The sequence below is a fragment of the Sebastes fasciatus genome, chromosome 14, assembly GCF_043250625.1.
Source record: "Sebastes fasciatus isolate fSebFas1 chromosome 14, fSebFas1.pri, whole genome shotgun sequence".
NCBI lineage: Eukaryota > Metazoa > Chordata > Actinopteri > Perciformes > Sebastidae > Sebastes > Sebastes fasciatus.
In genome coordinates this window covers 333,631-353,637 of record NC_133808.1, presented here as the reverse complement: position 1 = coordinate 353,637, position 20,007 = coordinate 333,631, and the positions used below count along the sequence as shown (strand labels likewise).

At 40.5% G+C, this 20,007-nt stretch overlaps 2 protein-coding genes across 24 annotated transcripts in view; one reads left to right on the top strand and one right to left on the bottom strand.

Moving 5' to 3' along the window:
* The window catches only part of gulp1a (GULP PTB domain containing engulfment adaptor 1a), a 167,642-nt gene extending 165,882 nt beyond the window's left edge, over window positions 1-1,760 (top strand). For all 23 annotated transcript variants that reach the window (XM_074658078.1, XM_074658083.1, XM_074658097.1 and 20 more), the window contains one exon: window positions 894-1,760. In XM_074658078.1, the coding sequence (XP_074514179.1) occupies window positions 894-965 (72 nt within the window). In that variant the 3' untranslated portion in view covers window positions 966-1,760. The remainder of the gene's footprint in view (window positions 1-893) is intronic.
* A 4,143-nt stretch (window positions 1,761-5,903) lies between these two features.
* col5a2a (collagen, type V, alpha 2a) overlaps window positions 5,904-20,007 on the bottom strand; it is a 59,631-nt gene continuing 45,527 nt past the window's right edge. The window contains exons 34-54 of the mRNA XM_074658067.1: window positions 19,010-19,117; window positions 18,650-18,703; window positions 18,404-18,457; window positions 18,069-18,122; window positions 17,900-17,953; window positions 17,649-17,756; window positions 17,305-17,358; window positions 17,147-17,200; window positions 15,605-15,766; window positions 14,407-14,514; window positions 14,097-14,204; window positions 13,945-13,998; window positions 13,753-13,860; window positions 13,437-13,490; window positions 13,155-13,262; window positions 11,632-11,685; window positions 11,335-11,442; window positions 10,777-11,083; window positions 9,285-9,466; window positions 8,767-9,009; window positions 5,904-7,137 (exon numbers count right to left, since the gene is read on the bottom strand). Of these exons, the coding sequence (XP_074514168.1) occupies window positions 6,991-7,137; window positions 8,767-9,009; window positions 9,285-9,466; window positions 10,777-11,083; window positions 11,335-11,442; window positions 11,632-11,685; window positions 13,155-13,262; window positions 13,437-13,490; window positions 13,753-13,860; window positions 13,945-13,998; window positions 14,097-14,204; window positions 14,407-14,514; window positions 15,605-15,766; window positions 17,147-17,200; window positions 17,305-17,358; window positions 17,649-17,756; window positions 17,900-17,953; window positions 18,069-18,122; window positions 18,404-18,457; window positions 18,650-18,703; window positions 19,010-19,117 (2,283 nt within the window). The 3' untranslated portion in view covers window positions 5,904-6,990. The remainder of the gene's footprint in view (window positions 7,138-8,766; window positions 9,010-9,284; window positions 9,467-10,776; window positions 11,084-11,334; window positions 11,443-11,631; window positions 11,686-13,154; window positions 13,263-13,436; window positions 13,491-13,752; window positions 13,861-13,944; window positions 13,999-14,096; window positions 14,205-14,406; window positions 14,515-15,604; window positions 15,767-17,146; window positions 17,201-17,304; window positions 17,359-17,648; window positions 17,757-17,899; window positions 17,954-18,068; window positions 18,123-18,403; window positions 18,458-18,649; window positions 18,704-19,009; window positions 19,118-20,007) is intronic.

The window sequence follows — 20,007 nt, the reverse complement described above, 5'->3', positions numbered from 1 at the left end:
CTTCTATGAGCCCTGATCTAAATCCTATTGAACATCTGTGGAAGGAGCTGAAACATGCAGTCTGGCGAAGGCACCCTTCAAACCTGAGACAGCTGGAGCAGTTTGCTCACGAGGAGTGGGCCAACATACCTGTCGACAGGTGCAGAAGTCTCATTGAGAGTTACAGAAATCACTTGATTGCAGTGATTGCCTCAAAAGGTTGTGCAACAAAATATTAAGTTACGGGTACCATCATTTTTGTCTAGGCCAGTTTCATTAGTTTGTTTTTTTAAATGATTCTGCTGAACCATAATTCAAAAACAATATCTGATTTTCATTAGTTAATTTTCAGTGAATTTTTATTTATTATTACTTTTGTCAGTTTCAAGTTATTTCAGTGACCATTGTTGGTTTTTCTTTCTTTAACGGAAGGGTACCAACGATTTTGCCTACGTCTGTATGTTATGTCTAACAGGATAAAGTGATGAAGTGATGACATTTTGGACAGACATGGATGTAAACTGCAACTTCACTGGTTGGTGGCGTAATGCAACCGTGAGGCGGTAATTCTAGTTACCAGATATTTGCAAAATGAAATAGCTTTTGACTTTTCCATCTGATATGAATGAGTTTCACCGGTGCTTCTCTCATTAGCTGCATGCCTTGCTGTTTCTGCTAAGTTTATGTTCTTGCACATAATGCATGGTCAAGCATGGCGGAACAACATTGTTGTAATCTCTGTTTTGTTTAGCATTTCATTCTCTTTTACCCTCAGAGGTTCATGGACTTTTCCCCATTGGCTCTAATCTAAACATTACTCTGACCTCCTGTTTATCAACTACAGTGAGACAGAGGTCTCACAGAGACCAGTGTTGATCTTCGTGGTCACAGCTGTTCTCTGGCTTGTCTTCCAGGAGGGGTTCAAAATGGGACTAACCTTAGAGGGCACCGTCTTCTCTCTGGACCCACTAGACAGCCGCTGCTGATGCCATGAAGATGCTCTTTGTCGCGTACTTTTAACTTGTTTGTATGAAGAAGTGCCAAAATCCACTCCGAGGTTGAGTCAAGATGTCACAGTTTTCATCTTGAGGTTTATATGCATTTGCATTTAGATTGTTTTTTTTTGTTGTTGTTGTTGTTTTTTTCAATATTTCAATGTAATCTCAGATCCATTATAGAAAACAACTATTTTTGTAAAAATGAAAAAAAAATACTTTTGCTTGCACAGGCAATGAGAGATGTAAATAGTCAAATATGTCCAATGGTACACTCTGTGGCCAAATTTTCATATGAGACAGTTTGTGTGTATGCACCATTTGAATTCTGTATTGTTAACACATTCCTGTTTGTATGCCAAACACATGCTGGTGCGGAAGGTAAATGGAATCTGTATCATTAACACAATCTTTCAGCTTGCCCATAACATCACATAGCTTATTTTACTCAACATGAAGTCACACATGTAGTTCATTAATCCAGTCTGATATATATACGTATATATTGGCTTACTGACCTTTCCACCTTTTGTTTTCAACATTGACTTGTTTTTTTTGGTTTGTTTGTTTTTGGTTTGTTTTCTGCATTTCACAAGTTTGAGTTGCCATTTCAGTATTTACGTGTCATATTTTTACTTTGTCATCATTTTAGTCTCTCTTTTCTTGCACCAGAAGGCACTTTTTTTGGACAGCCTCTTTCCATATACAGTACTATTCCATTATTTTACTTTTGGTTGCATTGATTTTGCTGTTACAGATATTAAAGAAAATCTTACTGAAAAAAAATGCTAATTGTTGATTCTATCATTTAAAATTATTTGTGTGACTTTTTTTAGCTGGTGTGTATTTTTGTATTTTAAATGTTTTCTCTTCAATATTTCATTATTAGTCAGGCTGCCAGCACGGCTCTATGGATGGTAGTGTTGGTCGATTGGTCGTTCACTTTGGTCCAGACTGAGGCATCCTAATGGCCATGAAATTGTGTACAGGCATTCATAGTTCCCAGAGGATGAACCCTACTGATGTTGGTGATCCCTATTTTCCTCTGGCGCCACCAGCAGGTCAAATCTTTCACTTATTCGGTGAAATAGCTTAATATATAATATAAATTTTGTTCACACATTTTGTTCTTGGTTCCCAGATGATGACTGGTGATCCTCTGATTCTCAACTGTTTCAATGTATTTTTATGAAATTTGGTACAGACATTTGCGTATGTTCCCGACAGGATGAATTGTAATAACGTAATCCCCTTGACCTGCCATGAAGTAAAATTGTATATTTGTCACATGCTTTAGTTAAATGGCCAAATCAAATATGTTCAAAACTAAAGATAATCCCATCAGCCTCTGCTCTGCTTTGTGTTCAGTGCTAATTAGCTAACGTTATCATGCTAACAAGCTAAATTAATGGTTGCTATGGTAAACATTAAACTACTTTTTTATTTTTATTTTTATTTGTTTTAGCTTTAATAACATATTACAGTACATTAACATCAACAAACAAAACAGAAAAAAAGGAAAGACCAGACAAACAATTGGGAGAGGGAGAGGGGAGAAGTTCTCATGGTTGGCAATGTTGAGGAGGTACATCGTGGGTTATTTTGAGTTATTATATTTGATAAAATCTGTGTGGGTGGTGTAGAGGGGAAGCAGCTCTGAATGTAGGCTACTGCAGGAAAGGAGACCAGGTGTTATGGAATGAGGTGAAATTGTCCTTTAGGGTTGATGTGAGTTGTTCTAAGTTAGAGTGGTTGGTTAGCAGATTGAGCCAATGGTTTACTGATCATTTTATTCTGTCCTTCCAGTTGAGTAATATGGTTTTCTTGGCCACGGTTATTGCAACTAGTATGAATGTTTGGAGATGTTGTGGAATTGACAATGTGGAGAGGTCGCCTAGCAGAGAGATGGAGGGGGAGAGTGGGATGCTGAGGTTTAGGATGGAAGTGATTATCTATTGCATTTGGACAGTGAGTGCAGGTGTTGCTGTCTATAAAGCCCAAATTATATATTTTGTGAGTGGTGATATGTGTTCTGTGTAGTACCTTGTATTGAATTAGCTGAATTTTGGAGTTGGATGACATGGCGAATGTATTGTTGCATATGGTTGTCCAATGAATATCTGATTGATGTCTATTCAGGTCTGATGTCCGTTTGTCTGTTGGTATTGAAACTGTTGCCGGGGTGTGAAAAGAGTTTGTATATCTGTGATTGCAATTTTTGGGGTTGAAATGACTTTAGTTATATTAATGACTTTAGTTTTAGAGGAGTGAGGTTGTGGAAGTTATGAATATCAATTTTCTTTTTTATGGTCTCTTTCAATTGTCTGCAAAAAGTGATCAATATAGTCTCTCACCTCAAACCTCATAGGTGAAAAAGTGCTGAATAAAAACACTGGACTGCTTGGATTTAGTTCAAATGGCACTAACAACCTAGTGCCCTACACCTCAAAGCAATATGAATATAAAAATATGTAGCCAATTTATGATAAAACTAGAGCCTAAAGGCTTTTAAATACAAAGTCATTGTCATAGGCAAGACATTTCACACAGACACCTTTTTGAATGCTTTTTGTATTTTGTGATACCTCCTTCTGTTTCTGTCTTCATCCCACTTCTTCTGCCATCTCTCCATCTCATTCTTCTGCTTTTTCTTATCCTCTGCCAGGTGGTATTGGCACAGTTATTTCATTTTGTAAGGCCTTGTTTACAAGCTTATCGGCACACTCTCTTTCAGCCCCTCGTGTGCTGGTACCCAGCAGAACTGCACATCTACACCACCTCTGTGCAGTCTTAGCAAACATACAGTTCAATGAGTAAAACTTCCCGTGTAGATTTTGTTGACTGTATGCTTTTAATGACAGCTGTTGAATCTGAGCACATTAACCCACCTGTCTTCCCCCAACCCACTGTAAACCAATAATCACTACCACTATCTCTGCTGTATACTGAGAACTGGTCGGACAGCCTTTTGGAGATTGATACTTGGAACTCCGGAATATAGACACCAAGTCCCACACACTCGATTGTTCTTAAAACCATCTGTGAAGATTTTAAGATATCTGTTCCTAAGGCAAGTACTTTTTTCAACTCCCACTTCATTCGCTCCCCATTTCCTGTTCTTTTCCAGAATACTCATATCCACTTTCACCTCTAGGAAAAGCCAAGGAGGAATGTAGCTAACTGGAGTGGGCAAAACATCATGCCGTCATCACGGCTTGCTAACTCCTCCTCCCAGCCCTCGCTCCAGCCTCGGCCTGGGTCTCATTCACATGAACGGAGGAAGGAAAATAACTCTGGATTCAGTTATTAGTGCGTTTTACAACTTTTAGGACCTGATGATTTAAATAAGGACTATTAGAGTGTTTGTAGTGGGGAATTGATTCACCTCAAAAAAAAATATCTGAGCTGAGTTACAGATGTCTCTTCCCCAATGTAAGTCTATGGGAAAAAGTATTTTTGGGCCCAATGGTATCACGTGACGGACATGGAAGTTGTAGTATCACCGTTTGACCACTATGAAAGTTGAAATCAACGACCGGCACTCCTCCTCAGGGTTTTCCTCACCACTTCCTTTCAGTTCAGTTCAATTAGAAAGCCGTTAGTGGGAGTTGACTTAATAGCCTCTATGCATACTGTTAATGCTCTATACTGCCAGCCTGTTCGCACAAAAAGGCGTATAAATGCCACGATAATGCGCAAGGCGTTAAGCGTGCAATAAGTACGCCTTTCTTGATTTTTGTGTGTCATTGTACACCCATGTATCCTGTACTGACTGCAATGTTATCGCATCCACGTATTAATGTTACGGTAAGAGTTAATGATGTAGTATAAAAAGCGAGAAAGACCACTTATGTTGGGGAGGTGGTGTTTTGTAAGTTACATTAATGATGTTTGTCACATTTTTTGTTGGCATTTGTGACGTGTTTTCCGTAGTTGTTTCCATACGTGTTTTACTTAGTTTACTTACTTATTTTAACCCCAACCATGATGTTTCCCCTTACCCCTAAGTAGAAAGTTTGCGTGGCATACAAATGTGCTTAAATGCGTATTCAGGACACGCGGTATGTCCACGTTTTTACTATTTATTGAGACTGGGTTGATGCTGCAGTCTGTTCACTTTTTGTAATGTCTGTGCTGCTGCTCCATATGCAATGCATCCATCCATCCATTATCTCTAACTGTTTATCCTGTTCAGGGTCGCAACGTGGGGGGGGCTCTTAGTGCCTCTTTATCTGCCCCAAAGTCACATCTTACAACAGCTCTCCTTAGATTTATGACTAGAATTATGTCCTTGCTTATGCCCTCGCTGTAAGTAAAGCCTCACAGCACTACCAAGACTCTTAGTCTTGCTGTAGATAGCGTACTTGTGGGATCTTTAATGTTGAGTAAGTCTCAGGAGCTGTTCAATCTACAATTGTCCTACTTCATCAGTAGCATCTGTGTTCATTTTGTGGTCCGACATCCCATTTTCTCACCATCATCTCTATTTCTCTGGATTTTTTGCCTCCCACCCTCTTGAGGCTGATTCTATTATGGTTTTGAAAGGACCAAATTAACTATTCTCAAACAGGAACAGGCAGAGAGAAGTCATTTCAATATTTATTTTCAAGGATGAAACGTTTTGCTTCCAGTGTGGAAAGCCCCTTCCTCCTCCACGCTGCCTCTGGGGTGTTAGCAGGCAGTCAAGCCTCGCTAAAGTTACAAATCTATAATAAATAACCTCAAATATGAACCAAATGGTCACAGTAGAATTACTTGAAGGCACATCCATGAAAATATTAAAGAAACAACTTACATTAGAAACAACTGTGAACATTATGTAATAATAATAATAATGTTGTTTTCGAAAACTACAAAAAATGTCTAAAAATGTGTGCAAAATGACAAGCGTAAAGGACCTAACTATACCTGAATCAATATGACAAGAGCTTGGGGGGATTAACAAGCAGTTTGTTTAATTTGTTGCATAGCAAGAAATACAAAGCAAACAGGCACTCACAGCCACCTTATTCTATAAAACTGATTATAAAAAGGATTTCAAGAGCATATAGGTCCAGGATACTGAAAAAGGGAAACTGACATGCATAAAAATAGAATATTCTGTGCTACCTTTTACTTTCCGATATTGAAATTGAAGGGGAAAAAAAAAAATTACAAATCACCACACACCACTCACACGACACCTCATTCGTCTCTCCGTCGTTGACAAAAAGATCTTTATTGGTATCCCCACACCCTGCCCTGTACCGCGCAGCCGGGAGAAGTGCACAAGGATCATACTACTTACAAAACAGCACCTGTGAAAGAAGATTTACATGTAGTGTCATCGTTTCTCAGTTTCGGTGACGAGGTAGCTAACACTGAGGAATCAACAGTCTAAATGTGTCTTTAATGTTCTACGTGGTCAGTACAGAGTTTAAAATAACTGGATACAGACATTGGTTCATCAAAACTGTCTTGAGAAAATACATGCACCAGTGAACACACCATCTGCTGTATTTGTATCCTCAATAGCACCACAATGTTGTTGTATATGCAAACATTCTAAACAAAAAATTAATAGACAAATCCGAAAATAAAATAGTAGTGGAGGGACAACATTTGATGTAGCTTCAGTGGGATTTCTCTGGGCCTATAAACAGCAGTTATAATTACCATTTTAAAGCTTTCATATTGATAAATCTTTGGCAATGTTGTTTTGTGAAATAAAATTAAAGGGTAATATCTTCGGACCAAACCACACCACAGTGAGCCTCGAAATGCATGACGCTTGGAGTCAAACATACACAAGAAGACAGAGGAATGATTCAGATTTTTACCAATTTTTAAAGTAAATTCCAAACAGTCATTCTAACTTACAATTCTTCGATGTCTTGAACTGGGTTGAAAGGCACAATAAATATCTTGCCACAGGGCCAGAATAGTCCTCAGTACTCGTATGTACAATGTGGCTGATCGCGTCAGCTGTCAGTTCAATAGTCTCAGGATTCGCCTCGACGCATCCCAGCTGACCATTTTACAAGAAGCACACGGGCCCGATATCGATGCCGAACTCTTGATCTGGGCCGCCAATGTCCACAGGGGCCATATCCACAATAGGAAGTCTTGCAGTTTTCTGTGTCCTGTACTCAAACACTGTCTTGCCCCAGTTGCCATTTGCTTGCTGTAAAAGATTCACAAATAGAAGTTCAGTGACTAACTTCACTACAATGAAGAGCAATACATCTCAATGGAACGGTGAACAGCATTTTAATGACTTTGTTATGGATCCTGCACTGAAGTATTAATCATTTGGCCACTGACTTCAGAAATTCATTTTCTTTGCATATTAACTTTGGACACTTGTTTAGCCTTTGTTTTCTATATTTCTTATTGACAACAAACCCCATGAAACTACCAAAACCAACAATGAATTGATTGTCTGTGTATCCAAAGCCTTATATATCTTATTGCTCTGTGCCGTAGAGCTGTTACAACATTAACCATGACCAGTTGTTAAATACAACGTTAACCACATGTTACAACATTAACCGCAACCATTTCACAATATTAACCACACACAAACCGTCAGCATGAAGATACTACGCAAGGTTGCCCCTGACATCATTATGACCAAGCGGCAAAATATGACAAGTAGGGATGAAATTACTTTGTGCACTGGCTGACGTTGATGGTAATAATACCATGAACGTACACACTGTAGTTTATTTTGACTGCCACGTACATCGACCTGCTGCCAAAACTGCTCACTAGCGCACCAAATAAGCTTTTTCTATGGCTGAAAATACTGTAGTTCCAAACACTGCACTATTTAATCCAATTAAAATCAGCTTTACTTGATTGTTCTGCCACTTGGGGGCAGCACAACAAGCTGCAAAACACAAGACTGATATAATATTGACTTTTAAGTTGTTATAGCAAACAGTTGCCTATTCAGCAGAAGCAGAAAAACATTAGCATTCATTTGGATTTATGTTGAATTTATGTTGCTCTCTCCTTTTAGCTCTGATTTTGGTCTCCACCCACCGTTGAAGGAAATATCTTTAGCCGCTAAATGATCCACTATGTTCACTAGCCAGTAGGGATGGGTTATGATTTTAGATTTTTCGAATAGTCATCAATTATAAAAAATTAAGTTGTTTATGCGACTATTCGTCCCATCTTAAAACGTATATATTTCTCTTGTATTAACCGTTGCAGGTGATGCCTTACTACCGGTAAAACGTGTGTGGCACGTTCAGTTCGGCTCTTTTCTGTTAATGCAGGGGTGTGTGTGTGCCGCTCAAACCCCCGTGCTCTCTCCGAATGAGGGAGGAGAGTTGGGTACCCGGATGTATGTGGGGTGTGTGTGTGTGTTGTGGGGGGGGGGGGGGATTATTCGCATAATATTCAAATAATTCCTAGTGGTTTTCGAATAGTACTTTTGCTTGTAATGCACATCCCTACTAGCTGGTCGCTACCTTTGTCTGTCTGCCGTTTGGTGCTAGGCCAGTAGTGTACAGTCCTATCAGGTTATTTGATAGAAACAGCTAGCTGCTGTGGCTGGAAACGACGCTAATGAGAGCGCTGAGCTTGAACCAAAACAGTAAAGTTGTGAGCCATAAAACCAAAACAATGAGCTGAAAGATGCTAAATTGTGGAGGGACAGACTAATTGATAGACTCGTTAGTTTTGATCATTTCATAGGATTTGTTGAGAACAATAGAAATACCAATGCCAGCATTACAGTATGCTTCGATACAGTTAATAATTAAGGAATATGTTGAAATACTGTTGAAATGTGGGAACTTACTGAGCAGGAATCCTCCATCACTGTGTATCTGAAGCGATTGTTACCCTCTGCTTTGAGCTCCAGATCGTTGGATCCCTTGAGGATTACAGCTTTCTTAAAGTTGCCCGTCTTCTCGTCCTTATAGCCCACAGAGTTCTTGCAGTTGTAGGTGATGGTCTGAGATGCCTCTTTCGAGAGCAGGCGGATGAAAGTCATCTGAACTGTGACAGAGTTTGCCGGCTGATCGTTGTTGCCATAAGTGAACTGGAGAAACAAATAAATTAATGAATACAGAGCTTCACAAAATAAGCCAGGACGCACTACTACAAATATAACATGAGTTTTACTCTCATTTCCTCTCAAACTGTGGTTGTTCAGCACTCCTTTGTCAATTTTGAGCTCCTAATGTTTAACTTACAATAACATATGTTTTATAAGATAATTTTTCTATAAAGTCTTAAACAACTTCTCTGTGCCTTTGCCGTACACAGCCCTGCTTCCCCCTCTCTCTCTCCCCTCATCAAAATGTAACTGCTCACATGTGTTCCACGGTTGATGTCAGCTCCGAACCACACAGGTTTGTTCCTGGAAGAGCTCCACCACACTTTACGAGGTATGGTGGTTGGGTTGGCAGAGATGCAGGTCTCTCCGGTGTCCATGTTGCAGTGCACTTTGATGGCGTCCTCCACACTGCCTTGGTTTGGATCCACCCAGTACTCCCCTACACAACAGAATGAGCAGGAGTTTTGGACATGTAGCTTTTTGACCACATCGTTGATATATTCTACAGCTGCAATGACTGCAACTGTAAAATAAGTTAGTTTTATTGCGTTCACAGTTCAGAAGCATCATGCCCTGACAATATTTCTGGATTAGTCTGAGCCAGTAGAGTTGGTACCATCTGACGGGAATAAGGTCCATAGAATTCGAACACATGTGAAAGCATTGCATCAGTGGTAGCTTTATGTGTGCAGTCATAACACTACCCTAAAATAAACATTTCTGAAAAGTGGCCAATATAAAGTATAACATATATATATTCAACATAGTGGTATTTTATCACATTGAAATGTGTCACAATAATAGCTGAGTTCAAGCACTTTTCATCAGAAAATGTTGCCCCACTCCCCAAAAGGTAAAAATGTTCTTGAGTTGTGTCATGATATTTTCCATCTTGTTACTAAAGGATATAAATATTGAATCTATGTATGCAAACATGGTATTCATTCTTAAGGTTATGTACAGATGAAACTTTTGCATTACATCTTTCATGTAAACAGAAGTACATCTCTATATATGTTGTCACTGGCAGTAAGACACATTTGTAGAAATGCTAATTTTAACAACTTCTCTGAAGAACATAAAGTCTGAGCTATATTCCCATCAATTTTCAAAGAGAAAGGGTCAATAATAAGATTGAAGACTTTTTCAGTCCCGATACCGATAGCAATACCTGGGCTTTGGGTCTCGGCCGATACCGAGTTCTGATCCGATACCAGTAATTAATAAGCTGTATGCCTCACTGTGTGGAAGTGACTGGGATCATTGTAAGGCAACATCAGACTTGACTTAATTTTGCTTTCCTAATTTTGTACATCAGCAACTTAGTAAAACATCTTTAAAATTAACAGGAATTACAATTCAATGTGAACTTTTTTAATGTAGCAACAAATTGGTCAAAACTTAAACAGGAATTAAAATTCCAGTATATAATGTATATAGTATATAAACATAGAATTGAATTGATTAGAGTGGCCCCATTGTCACCGATATCCGATCCAGTATCGGTATTGGTGCATCCCTGGTTCTTGAGTTTTGAAAAGTTTTTGTTTGGCAGGGGGTTATAAATCAAGTGCTAACACACAGAAAGTTACCTCCCTGCAACGCTATCACCTATTTTCTAGCACTAGGGGTGTACACCTTTCCAAAAATCACTATGAAAATGATTCCCCCAAAATGGTACCGTTACCCCAAATTTGGGTTTCTGGCTCACAGACAAGGTCTATCATGTTAAAGAGACTCCTCACTCACCACTCTTCTTCATGGGGTAGCATCTCTTCAGGTCGTCGCAGGTCCTGGCAGGATGCTTCCTGCTGCCATCAGGGCTCTTCATGCTGTCGATCTGGCTGCTGAGAGCCTTCAGGGTGGCCTGAACGCCGGGGTCCACGGGCACTATGGTGGAGGAGTTGCTGTTTGGCAGAGCCTCGTCCTCACTGAACTCAGGAGGAGGAGGGGGGCCGGAGTCGTAATCCTGAGGGCCAAAGAGGTCATCCATAGCAGCCATGGGACGTCCTGGGGGACCAGGGGGGCCTGCGGGTCCAGTCTCTCCTGGAGGGCCCTGCGGATATAGGAATAGTTGTATAGTTTTTATGTTTTTACTTTGTGGTCAGAACTCTATACAGACAATAATAAGACACAAGCAGATTCACTTGTTCCCTATGTACCAAACATCTGTTGAAAAGATGTTCAACAATTTATAGACAGATTTTTCCTAACAGCTGGCTGTACTACTGGGTGCATCTTAGCCTTTTAACTTCTTTTTATTAGACCAACTCACATACAGTTCAACTTTGTATAATGAGTAAATACCTCTGGTCCAATTTCTCCGCTGATTCCGCGGGTTCCAGGAGGTCCCATCGGTCCTGGCTGTCCAATGTATCCTTCCTTTCCAGAAGGCCCAATAGGTCCAGGAGGCCCCTGAATCATATTCATATTAAAGATGTTTAGTCTTAAGCCTGAAAATCAGGAGTTGGATTCCAAAATGATTTCTGGCATAAAATTAAAATATAGATTGTGCTTGCTCCATGACAAACTCATTATCGCCTATTATTAAGAAAGATTCAGGAAAGCATGTTTTCTTGAAACAAATGGAACTGTAGCATTTACCCTCGCTCCGCTTGGTCCAACGATTCCTGAAGCTCCCTGCTCACCTGTTGTACCCTAAAAGCAAGAGGTGAATATTCATTACTTTTCTATACATATCATGTGCACAATAGATTTTAAAGTTTTCCCAGAATGCACGTTTAATAGCTAGGACCCGTTGGATGATACTCAAGCAGGAGACCTTGTATCAGCAGAAACACCTTGTATCAAAAAGCTCTGATAGATCCAACCTTGTCATGAGGGCAGTGATGTACTCAGTCAAAATAGAGAGCTATAGGAATGAGTCCTAAAACCCAGAAGTGAGTTAGCATTGTAGCACTTCCTGTTCCCTCCTCTGGAAGTCAGTGGGTTTTTAGTTATATGCCTGCAATCAGGTCTGTGGTTAACACAAGCTGAAGAGATTTTAACGTTTTATTCTACGACATAAAATGTGAATTTTGAACCCTATATATGTCTTAAAAAAGGCGGTTGCTAAAAAATGGCTAAATGAGACTACTAAACGTCATCACGCCGACTCGTCCGCCATTACAGCCGCGTTGTGTGTACTAACACTCATGTGACCGTGGTGTAGTTCGTTTATAGCCTTTCGTTAGCTTTTTACTTCTGGTGATTGCATTTATGCTTCAGAAATCATAAAAGTGGTGTTCTTTTGTGAAGAATATTGTGCTGAACAAAATGTGTAAGTACCATGAGCATGTTTTTGCCACAGAGCTTATTTTCAGCAATAATCCAAAACCCAATGGAACAATCCCGTTGGCTTTTTGACGAGGGAACCCAGTGAGATGTTAACCTCCTGGTTGGCCTACCAAAATATCATCCCTGGAGCACTCTATTACACAGACAGACAAATTTGTCCTTCTAAACTTTCTATACTTTTGATACTGAAAAGAATGATAGGGTTTATCTGTTGACATTTTTGGAACCTCTGCTGCACTACAATCTGATGTGGATTTAGAACAGTGTTACCAGAAGCCTCTCAATCACTTGGTGACTGCACTTGTGTTGGATGCTCTGAATTACAGTCGGTGTGAAATGTATAGAAGGTATAGAAGGTTAAAGGTGCTAATTGGGAGCATTTCTATTGCCTCCGCATGGCTCTCAACATGGCCATGACTGAGCCGGCAGCTCGCATCTAACGGTGCTAACACTGCTAACAGTGAAAACAACGAAGAGCAGAGCTAGCAGTGTTAACCTCGGGGGAACCGGACGGTGGGTGTTACTCTTCCACAACGGCGTTGGTCGGGACGGCGTATCAGCTGTAACCCCCGTATGAGAGCAGTGTAGAGCGGCGGCCGATAGTTAGCCAGTTGGGCACGCTCACATGTACTAACATGCACTAAAATGCACATGCAGCCGGCCCGACTATGTCAGCAAAGCCCAGAGAAGCTCTGTTTGCAGTTTGCAAAAGTGAATGTGAAGAATGGAGAAAGAATGTACGCACAGGGTGGGTTAGGCCTACTGAGAGGAATCCACAGTGAGATGAGCCAGCATGATTGCAGTGATTACTGAGCAACACTTTAACTTACTGGAGGTCCGGGAAGACCCTGCAAACCAGTGAACCCTCGATGTCCCTTCTGCCCTCTCTCTCCGTGATCTCCCAGGTCACCGTTATCTCCTCGTGGTCCTTGGGGTCCCTAAATTAGGAAGATTTGACACATTTCATGATAATTGTTTTGAATTGGGGACATTTTCATTGTGCTTCTGGGCTTATATCAGCTGTAATGTTCATGTAAATCTATCATTCACAAACATCTACAATAGTGTATATGTACGTTAGTGTGCTGTATAACTACAAGTTGGAGACTCACCACTAATCCTCTCTTTCCAGCCGAGCCAGGTGGACCAACAGGTCCTCTTGAGCCCTGCAAATGAGTCAGATCATTAGAAGGTCCTCAGTGAACACAGACCTCTGCCAGCACTGAAACACTCTCCAACTTCTTGTCATACCCAAACACATCATTCCTATCACTTAATATTAAGTTCATACACGTTCCAACATGCCCTCTGGGCTTAAACCAGATCTATCCCAGAATGTAATCATGCGTGAATCTGTTATTACACTCTTTTTTCTCGCTGATGACACACAGAACAGAAACTTCCACAGAGGTGAAAAAGTCCACTTACAGCATCTCCTCTCCTTCCAGCATCACCCGGTGCACCGACAGGACCTGGAGAGCCAGGTAGTCCCTGAGGACCAACCAAACCTTCTGGACCAGAATCCCCTCGGTCTCCCTGGAAAAGTAACACCCGTCAGTCACTTTCAATGTGTAAAACAACACATGAGCGAGGCACATTTTCATTCTCTTTGTCTCTTACCCTTTGTCCAAGAACACCATCCTTGCCTGGTGGGCCATCAGATCCTGCAGGGCCCTGAGGACCAGATAGGAAACATTAAGACAGCTGTTACACAACCACACATTTGGGTGATATCATTTGAGAACCACAACTAATTTAGAAGTGGTACTCACATCAGGACCTGGATCACCACGAGGTCCGTTAGCACCCGGAGCACCAACTGGACCTGAGGGGCCTTTATCTCCAGCTGTTCCTGTGGATCCCTGTTTTCCTGGTGGACCCTAAAAAAACAGAAACAGGCAACTCACAATGCAGCACTAAAAGGACCATTCCACATAATACACACTTACCAAAATACATATTAACTATTCACCGTCGAAGCAGTGAAAGAGAACATACTGATTAAAGAGGAAGTTAAAGGATTAATATGATTTATGTTCAAACTATGCAATGAAGAAAGAAGCTCATGTTCAGAGTACAGACCCCAGGTCCTGGAAGGCCTGGCATCCCGCGCTCTCCTCTCTGACCAGGAAGACCCACAATGCCTCTCTGTCCTGTAGTTCCATCTGGGCCTGGAGGACCGTCGGGACCCTAAAGCAGACACACACAGAAAATGTTGATGAAACACCGATGGAGTCCAGTTTTAATGTTATGGCTTTAAGATCCCTGTGTATCCCAACTTGATGTGTCTGGTTGACCATAAACAACACTGGCCAACAGCTATACAACTTCTTTCAAATCAATTTGTGTTTATGAGGAGTCCATTAAGCCCATAGTTATGATCAGACACCTCCGTTAAAAACGTGTGCTGGGAACAATAAAAAAGCAATATAAGTAGAATTGAAGTACTTTCTCTTTTTTTCATGATTACTATTTTATATTCTTTTTAGGGCTGTCAAAGTTAATGTAAATTAGTTTTAAAGTCATTGTAGTGTGTACCATGACATACTAGCTTGTGTGAAGGAGGCTAAATAACGCTCCAAACAAAAAATTTTGACGACGAAAAACAAACCTCTGACCTCCAGATCAGTGAATGTAAATGGGTTCTATGGTTACCCACGAGTCTCCCCTTTACAGACATGCCCACTTTATGATAATCACATGCAGTTTGGGGGCAAGTCATAGTCAAGTCAGCACACTGACACACTGACAGCTGTTGTTGCCTGTTGGGCTGCAGTTTGCCATGTTATGATTGGAGCATATTGTTTTATGCTAAATGCAGTACCTGTGAGGTTTTCTGGACAATATCTGTCATTGTTTTGTGTTGTTGATTGATATTCAACAATAAATATATACATACATTTACATAAAGCAGCATATTTGTCCACTCCCATGTTGATAAGAGGATTCATACCTGATAAATCTCCCTTTAAGGTACATTTTGAACAGATTAAAAAATGTGTAAGTATTTTGTGATTAATTGTGATTAATTTAATTCAATTCAATTCAATTTATTTATATATATCATCAAATCATGGATAATCATGCAATTAAAAATTAAGTATTTTAATCGATTGATCAATTCAATTATTGTTATTATAAATTAAAATTTGCAATTTTACTAAAGTAGTTGCAACATACACTGATTGCTTACAATATGGCAATTTATAAATTTACATATTAATAATTTGTGGTTTAGGTTTAAATTAATTTGGATGAAACGGGCAACTAAATTGTTTACCGTGGGTCCGTCTTCTCCAGAGTCCCCTTTGTCTCCTGGGCTGCCAGGTGGTCCCGCTGGTCCTCGCTCTCCTTGTCTTCCGGGGGACCCATGGTCTCCACGGAGACCAAGAGGACCCTCTTTCCCAGGAGGTCCAAGGGGTCCAGGTTCTCCAAGTGGACCCTGGCAAGAATGGAAGTGGTCATGTGATGTATAGCAGCCCCCAAGATGCTGTTAGACGATCCAACAAGCACATTTTGAATATCTGAAAGATACTGAGGCCTGAAAGTACAAATATTTGTACATACTATACACATCAGTACAATATGCATGATTAGTTATAGATGCAACTATTATCTGTGAGACCCACAGCAGTGCTCAATGATGTTGTCTTCTTTAAGTTCACTGAAGTATTACAACAGTTGTTGTTCCCAGTGTACAGGACACTTGATCATCCTTTCTATTCAGAAAGTCATCTACAGATCTACCGTTTTACTAAAAACAACATTAGGTCTGCTTCAAAAATAATCTCATTACAGTTATCAAGAGTTAAACATTTCAGCAGGTGCAAATGTCGTCTTCACTCTTCCATCTTTAAGGGAGTTTTATCTAGGGATGCACTGATACAGATACCGATATTGGATATCGGATCGATACTGACTCAAATAGATAGATCGATTATCAGTGACAATGGGGCTGATCTATTCAATTCCATCCATCCATCCATTATGTGTAACCATTTATCCTTTTGAGGGTCGCGGGGGGGCTGGAGCCCGATCCCAGCTGACATTGGGTGAAGGCGGGTTACACCCTGGACAGGTTTCCAGACTATCACAGGACTGACACATAGAGACAGACAACCATTCACGCTCACATTCACACCTACGGGACATTCAGAGTCAACAAACCTAACCTGCATGTCTTTGGACTGTGGGAGGAAACCTGAGAACTTGAAGAAAGCCCACGCTAACACGGGGAGAACATGCAAACTCCACACAGAAGGGCCCCCAGACGGTTTTGAACCTATCAACCTAACCTAAACAGAACCGATTCAATTCCATTCTGTTTGTATATACTATATACATTGAAGACAAATTTGTATTCCTGTTTAAGTTTTGAACAATTTGTTGCTACATTAAAAAGATTTACATGTGAATTGTCATTCCTGTTAATTTTCCAGACTTTTTTGCCAAGTTGCTAGTGTGCGATTTATATTTTAACGATAAATAACAATTCAGTAAAGTTATATCTATGTATTTATTTGTTACATTTTGTTTGAGAATGTTAAGATATCAATGTTTAAGTCAAACCTGATGTTTCCTTACACATAACAGAATGATCCCAGTCACATCCACAGAGTGAGGCATACAGTTCATTAATTAAACACTGGCATAGGATTGGTACTCGGTAAACCCAGGTATCGGGACTGAAAAAGTCGGATCGATGTTTTATCACACTCTGGTTTTTGTATTAGATTATTTGTGACAATTTTAAACTTATGTGACAAATATTTCTTCCTCTTACCCTAACTGTGTTTTCATAGAAACTCTAGTTAGTACTTACAGTTGGGCCTGGTGGGCCAACTCGTCCTGCAGATCCAGGGAAACCAGTGGGGCCCTGGAAACAGACAATTATACAAGGTCCTCAGATACTTGAAAGTGTTCCTCTTCCATCTAATTTCACTTTATCATAAGACTTCTGTAAGTATGAAATCATCTTACTGGTGCACCCTGTGTTCCTCTTCCGCCTTTCAGTCCAGCAACACCTGCTGGCCCCTACGAAAGAAAAAAACACTGTATTAGAGAAGCATTTATCAGCTGCATTATAGTTGCAAAAAGTGAAAGCTGACTTCCCTGGAACCTTAAAGCCATACAGTACACAGAAGATAAATTATTTTGCAGGAATTAATGCAGTAAAAGTGGACCAAATAAAAGTGCATAGATGACTGATTACACTGTTTACAATAACAAGTAGCAGAATGCATAAAAACACCACAGAACAACTACTTTATAACTCATTTCTCAAGAGCATTTTTTCATCTAGTGTAGAGACGTGTGCAACTCACAGGAGGTCCGTGAGCACCAGACAAGCCTTGGGGTCCTGGTGATCCAGCATCTCCTTTCTGACCTGGTTCTCCAGGCTCTCCCTTGACTCCAGGTTGGCCATCAGGACCCTGTAAAATGTTGGTAATATGACAAAGAATGCATCAAAACAAGTTGAATCTGTTACTACTTTTGCATCACCTCCTGGAGCATCATTAAGACTCATAAATATGTTTTAGGAAATAAGATAACATGACTATGAATGACTACTTACAGGTGTTCCAGCAAATCCGACAGCACCAATTGGGCCAGGGTCACCTCTTGCTCCCTATCATAGGAGAGAGATTATTATATTGAAGCACACTAATAATCTACATTCTGTATCACTGCTATAAACACAGCCTAAATAGACTTCATATTCAACACTGAACAGGACTACTCACTGGCACTCCTCTGGATCCTGGGGGTCCATGTGGTCCTTTGGGTCCAGGTTCTCCCTGCAAAGATGTTACAAATTTACTGACAACAATTTCTACAACCATTCATGAGCCTGAGCTCCACCATAAATCCAGTATTTTTTATGTTTGCACGGGCAATGCAAGCCAAAGACTGTCCTTCACTAGAGGATGCTATCACACGCAGCCAAGAAAATAACAGGATTAACAATATAGTGGGCATCATGGGAACCAGCGCTTTCCTAAAAACGTCATCACTTAGAGTCATTGTGATGTAAAGAGCAGCCTCTCAATGTGTGTTAGAAAGAGAATAAAGACTCTACCTTCTCACCACTGGGTCCAGCAGGTCCTAGCGGGCCAACGGGACCTGGGGCTCCCTGTTGACAGAAAACAGATCTACTCACCACTGTTACCAGTAACTGGTGCAGTCAAGACACATTTCTTTGAACAAACTGTGACAAATCTTGAATGTGCACTGATATATCATTAGTTGTTGTTTTTTTCTTCTTCTTACAAGTGTAAATGTAACTTCCTTGTTCATGTTTGCGAGTGAAAGATATTTAGCTTACTCTTGCACCATCATTTCCAGCTGTACCTTCTGATCCTTTCTCGCCAATTGCTCCCTATACAAAAGACAGCAAAAAAAGGTGTAAGCCTCCTTTATTGACTGTTATTGGAACAGCACTCAGGTCGGCAAGGTGAAGGTGAAGGACATTCAGTTTGAACTCATTGACATGGACTTGACAGACAACTCAGACTCGTTGATTGAAACTTGAGAACACCTTCCAAAATTGACTACAGCACATTTCCAGTGGAATTACAATTTTTGCAACCAGATACGTAAACCCATTTTGCAGTATTTATGTGTACTATCACACATACATTATATGTAAGAACTGACAACATGAAGAAGACAATGGTGAACTTACTCTGTCACCTTTAGGCCCAGGAGGGCCAGAGATACCCCTCTCTCCTGGCATTCCCTGAAGACCTGGAGGACCCATGTCACCAAGTACACCGGGGGGACCAGGACTACCCTACAGTGATAAACAAACACTATGGTTAGCAGCCTTATTGCCTACAAGCATTACAGCCAAACACACTGCCCACTAAAATTAATATTTTCCATTGCAAACTTCTATGTCGTTTCATTCCCTGCAGAAGTATGTCTCTCTCTGTGTATGCTGGAATAACACTAGTATGTCTCTCTTTGTGTATGCTGGAATAACACTAGTATGTCTCTCTCTGTGTATGCTGGAATAACACTAGTATGTCTTTCTTTGTGTATGCTGGAATAACACTAGTATGTCTCTCTCTGTGTATGCTGGAATAACACTAGTATGTCTCTCTCTGTGTATGCTGGAATAACACTAGTATGTCTCTCTATGTGTATGCTGGAATAACACTAGTATGTCTCTCTCTGTGTATGCTGGAATAACACTAGTATGTCTCTCTCTGTGTATGCTGGAATAACACTAGTATGTCTCTCTTTGTGTATGCTGGAATAACACTAGTATGTCTCTCTCTGTGTATGCTGGAATAACACTAGTATGTCTCTCTCTGTGTATGCTGGAATAACACTAGTATGTCTCTCTCTGTGTATGCTGGAATAACACTAGTATGTCTCTCTCTGTGTATGCTGGAATAACACTAGTATGTCTCTCTCTGTGTATGCTGGAATAACACTAGTATGTAGCAACTGTGCAAGATGCAGTCACAACATTTTACAGGTGTGTAGTTGAGATCAAAATGAAGACCGAGTTCGAAGATGGGTTTGGTCCAAACAAGAGCGCTGGAAGTAGGGGGGTGGGAAGTGGGTAACCCCCCACACATACTTTACGCCCCTGGTCCAATTTGGCGTCGCGGCTGGTGTGATCCCATCACAAGATGGTCTCTAGTTTTTCTCTCTTTTTAGTTCAGCCCTTCA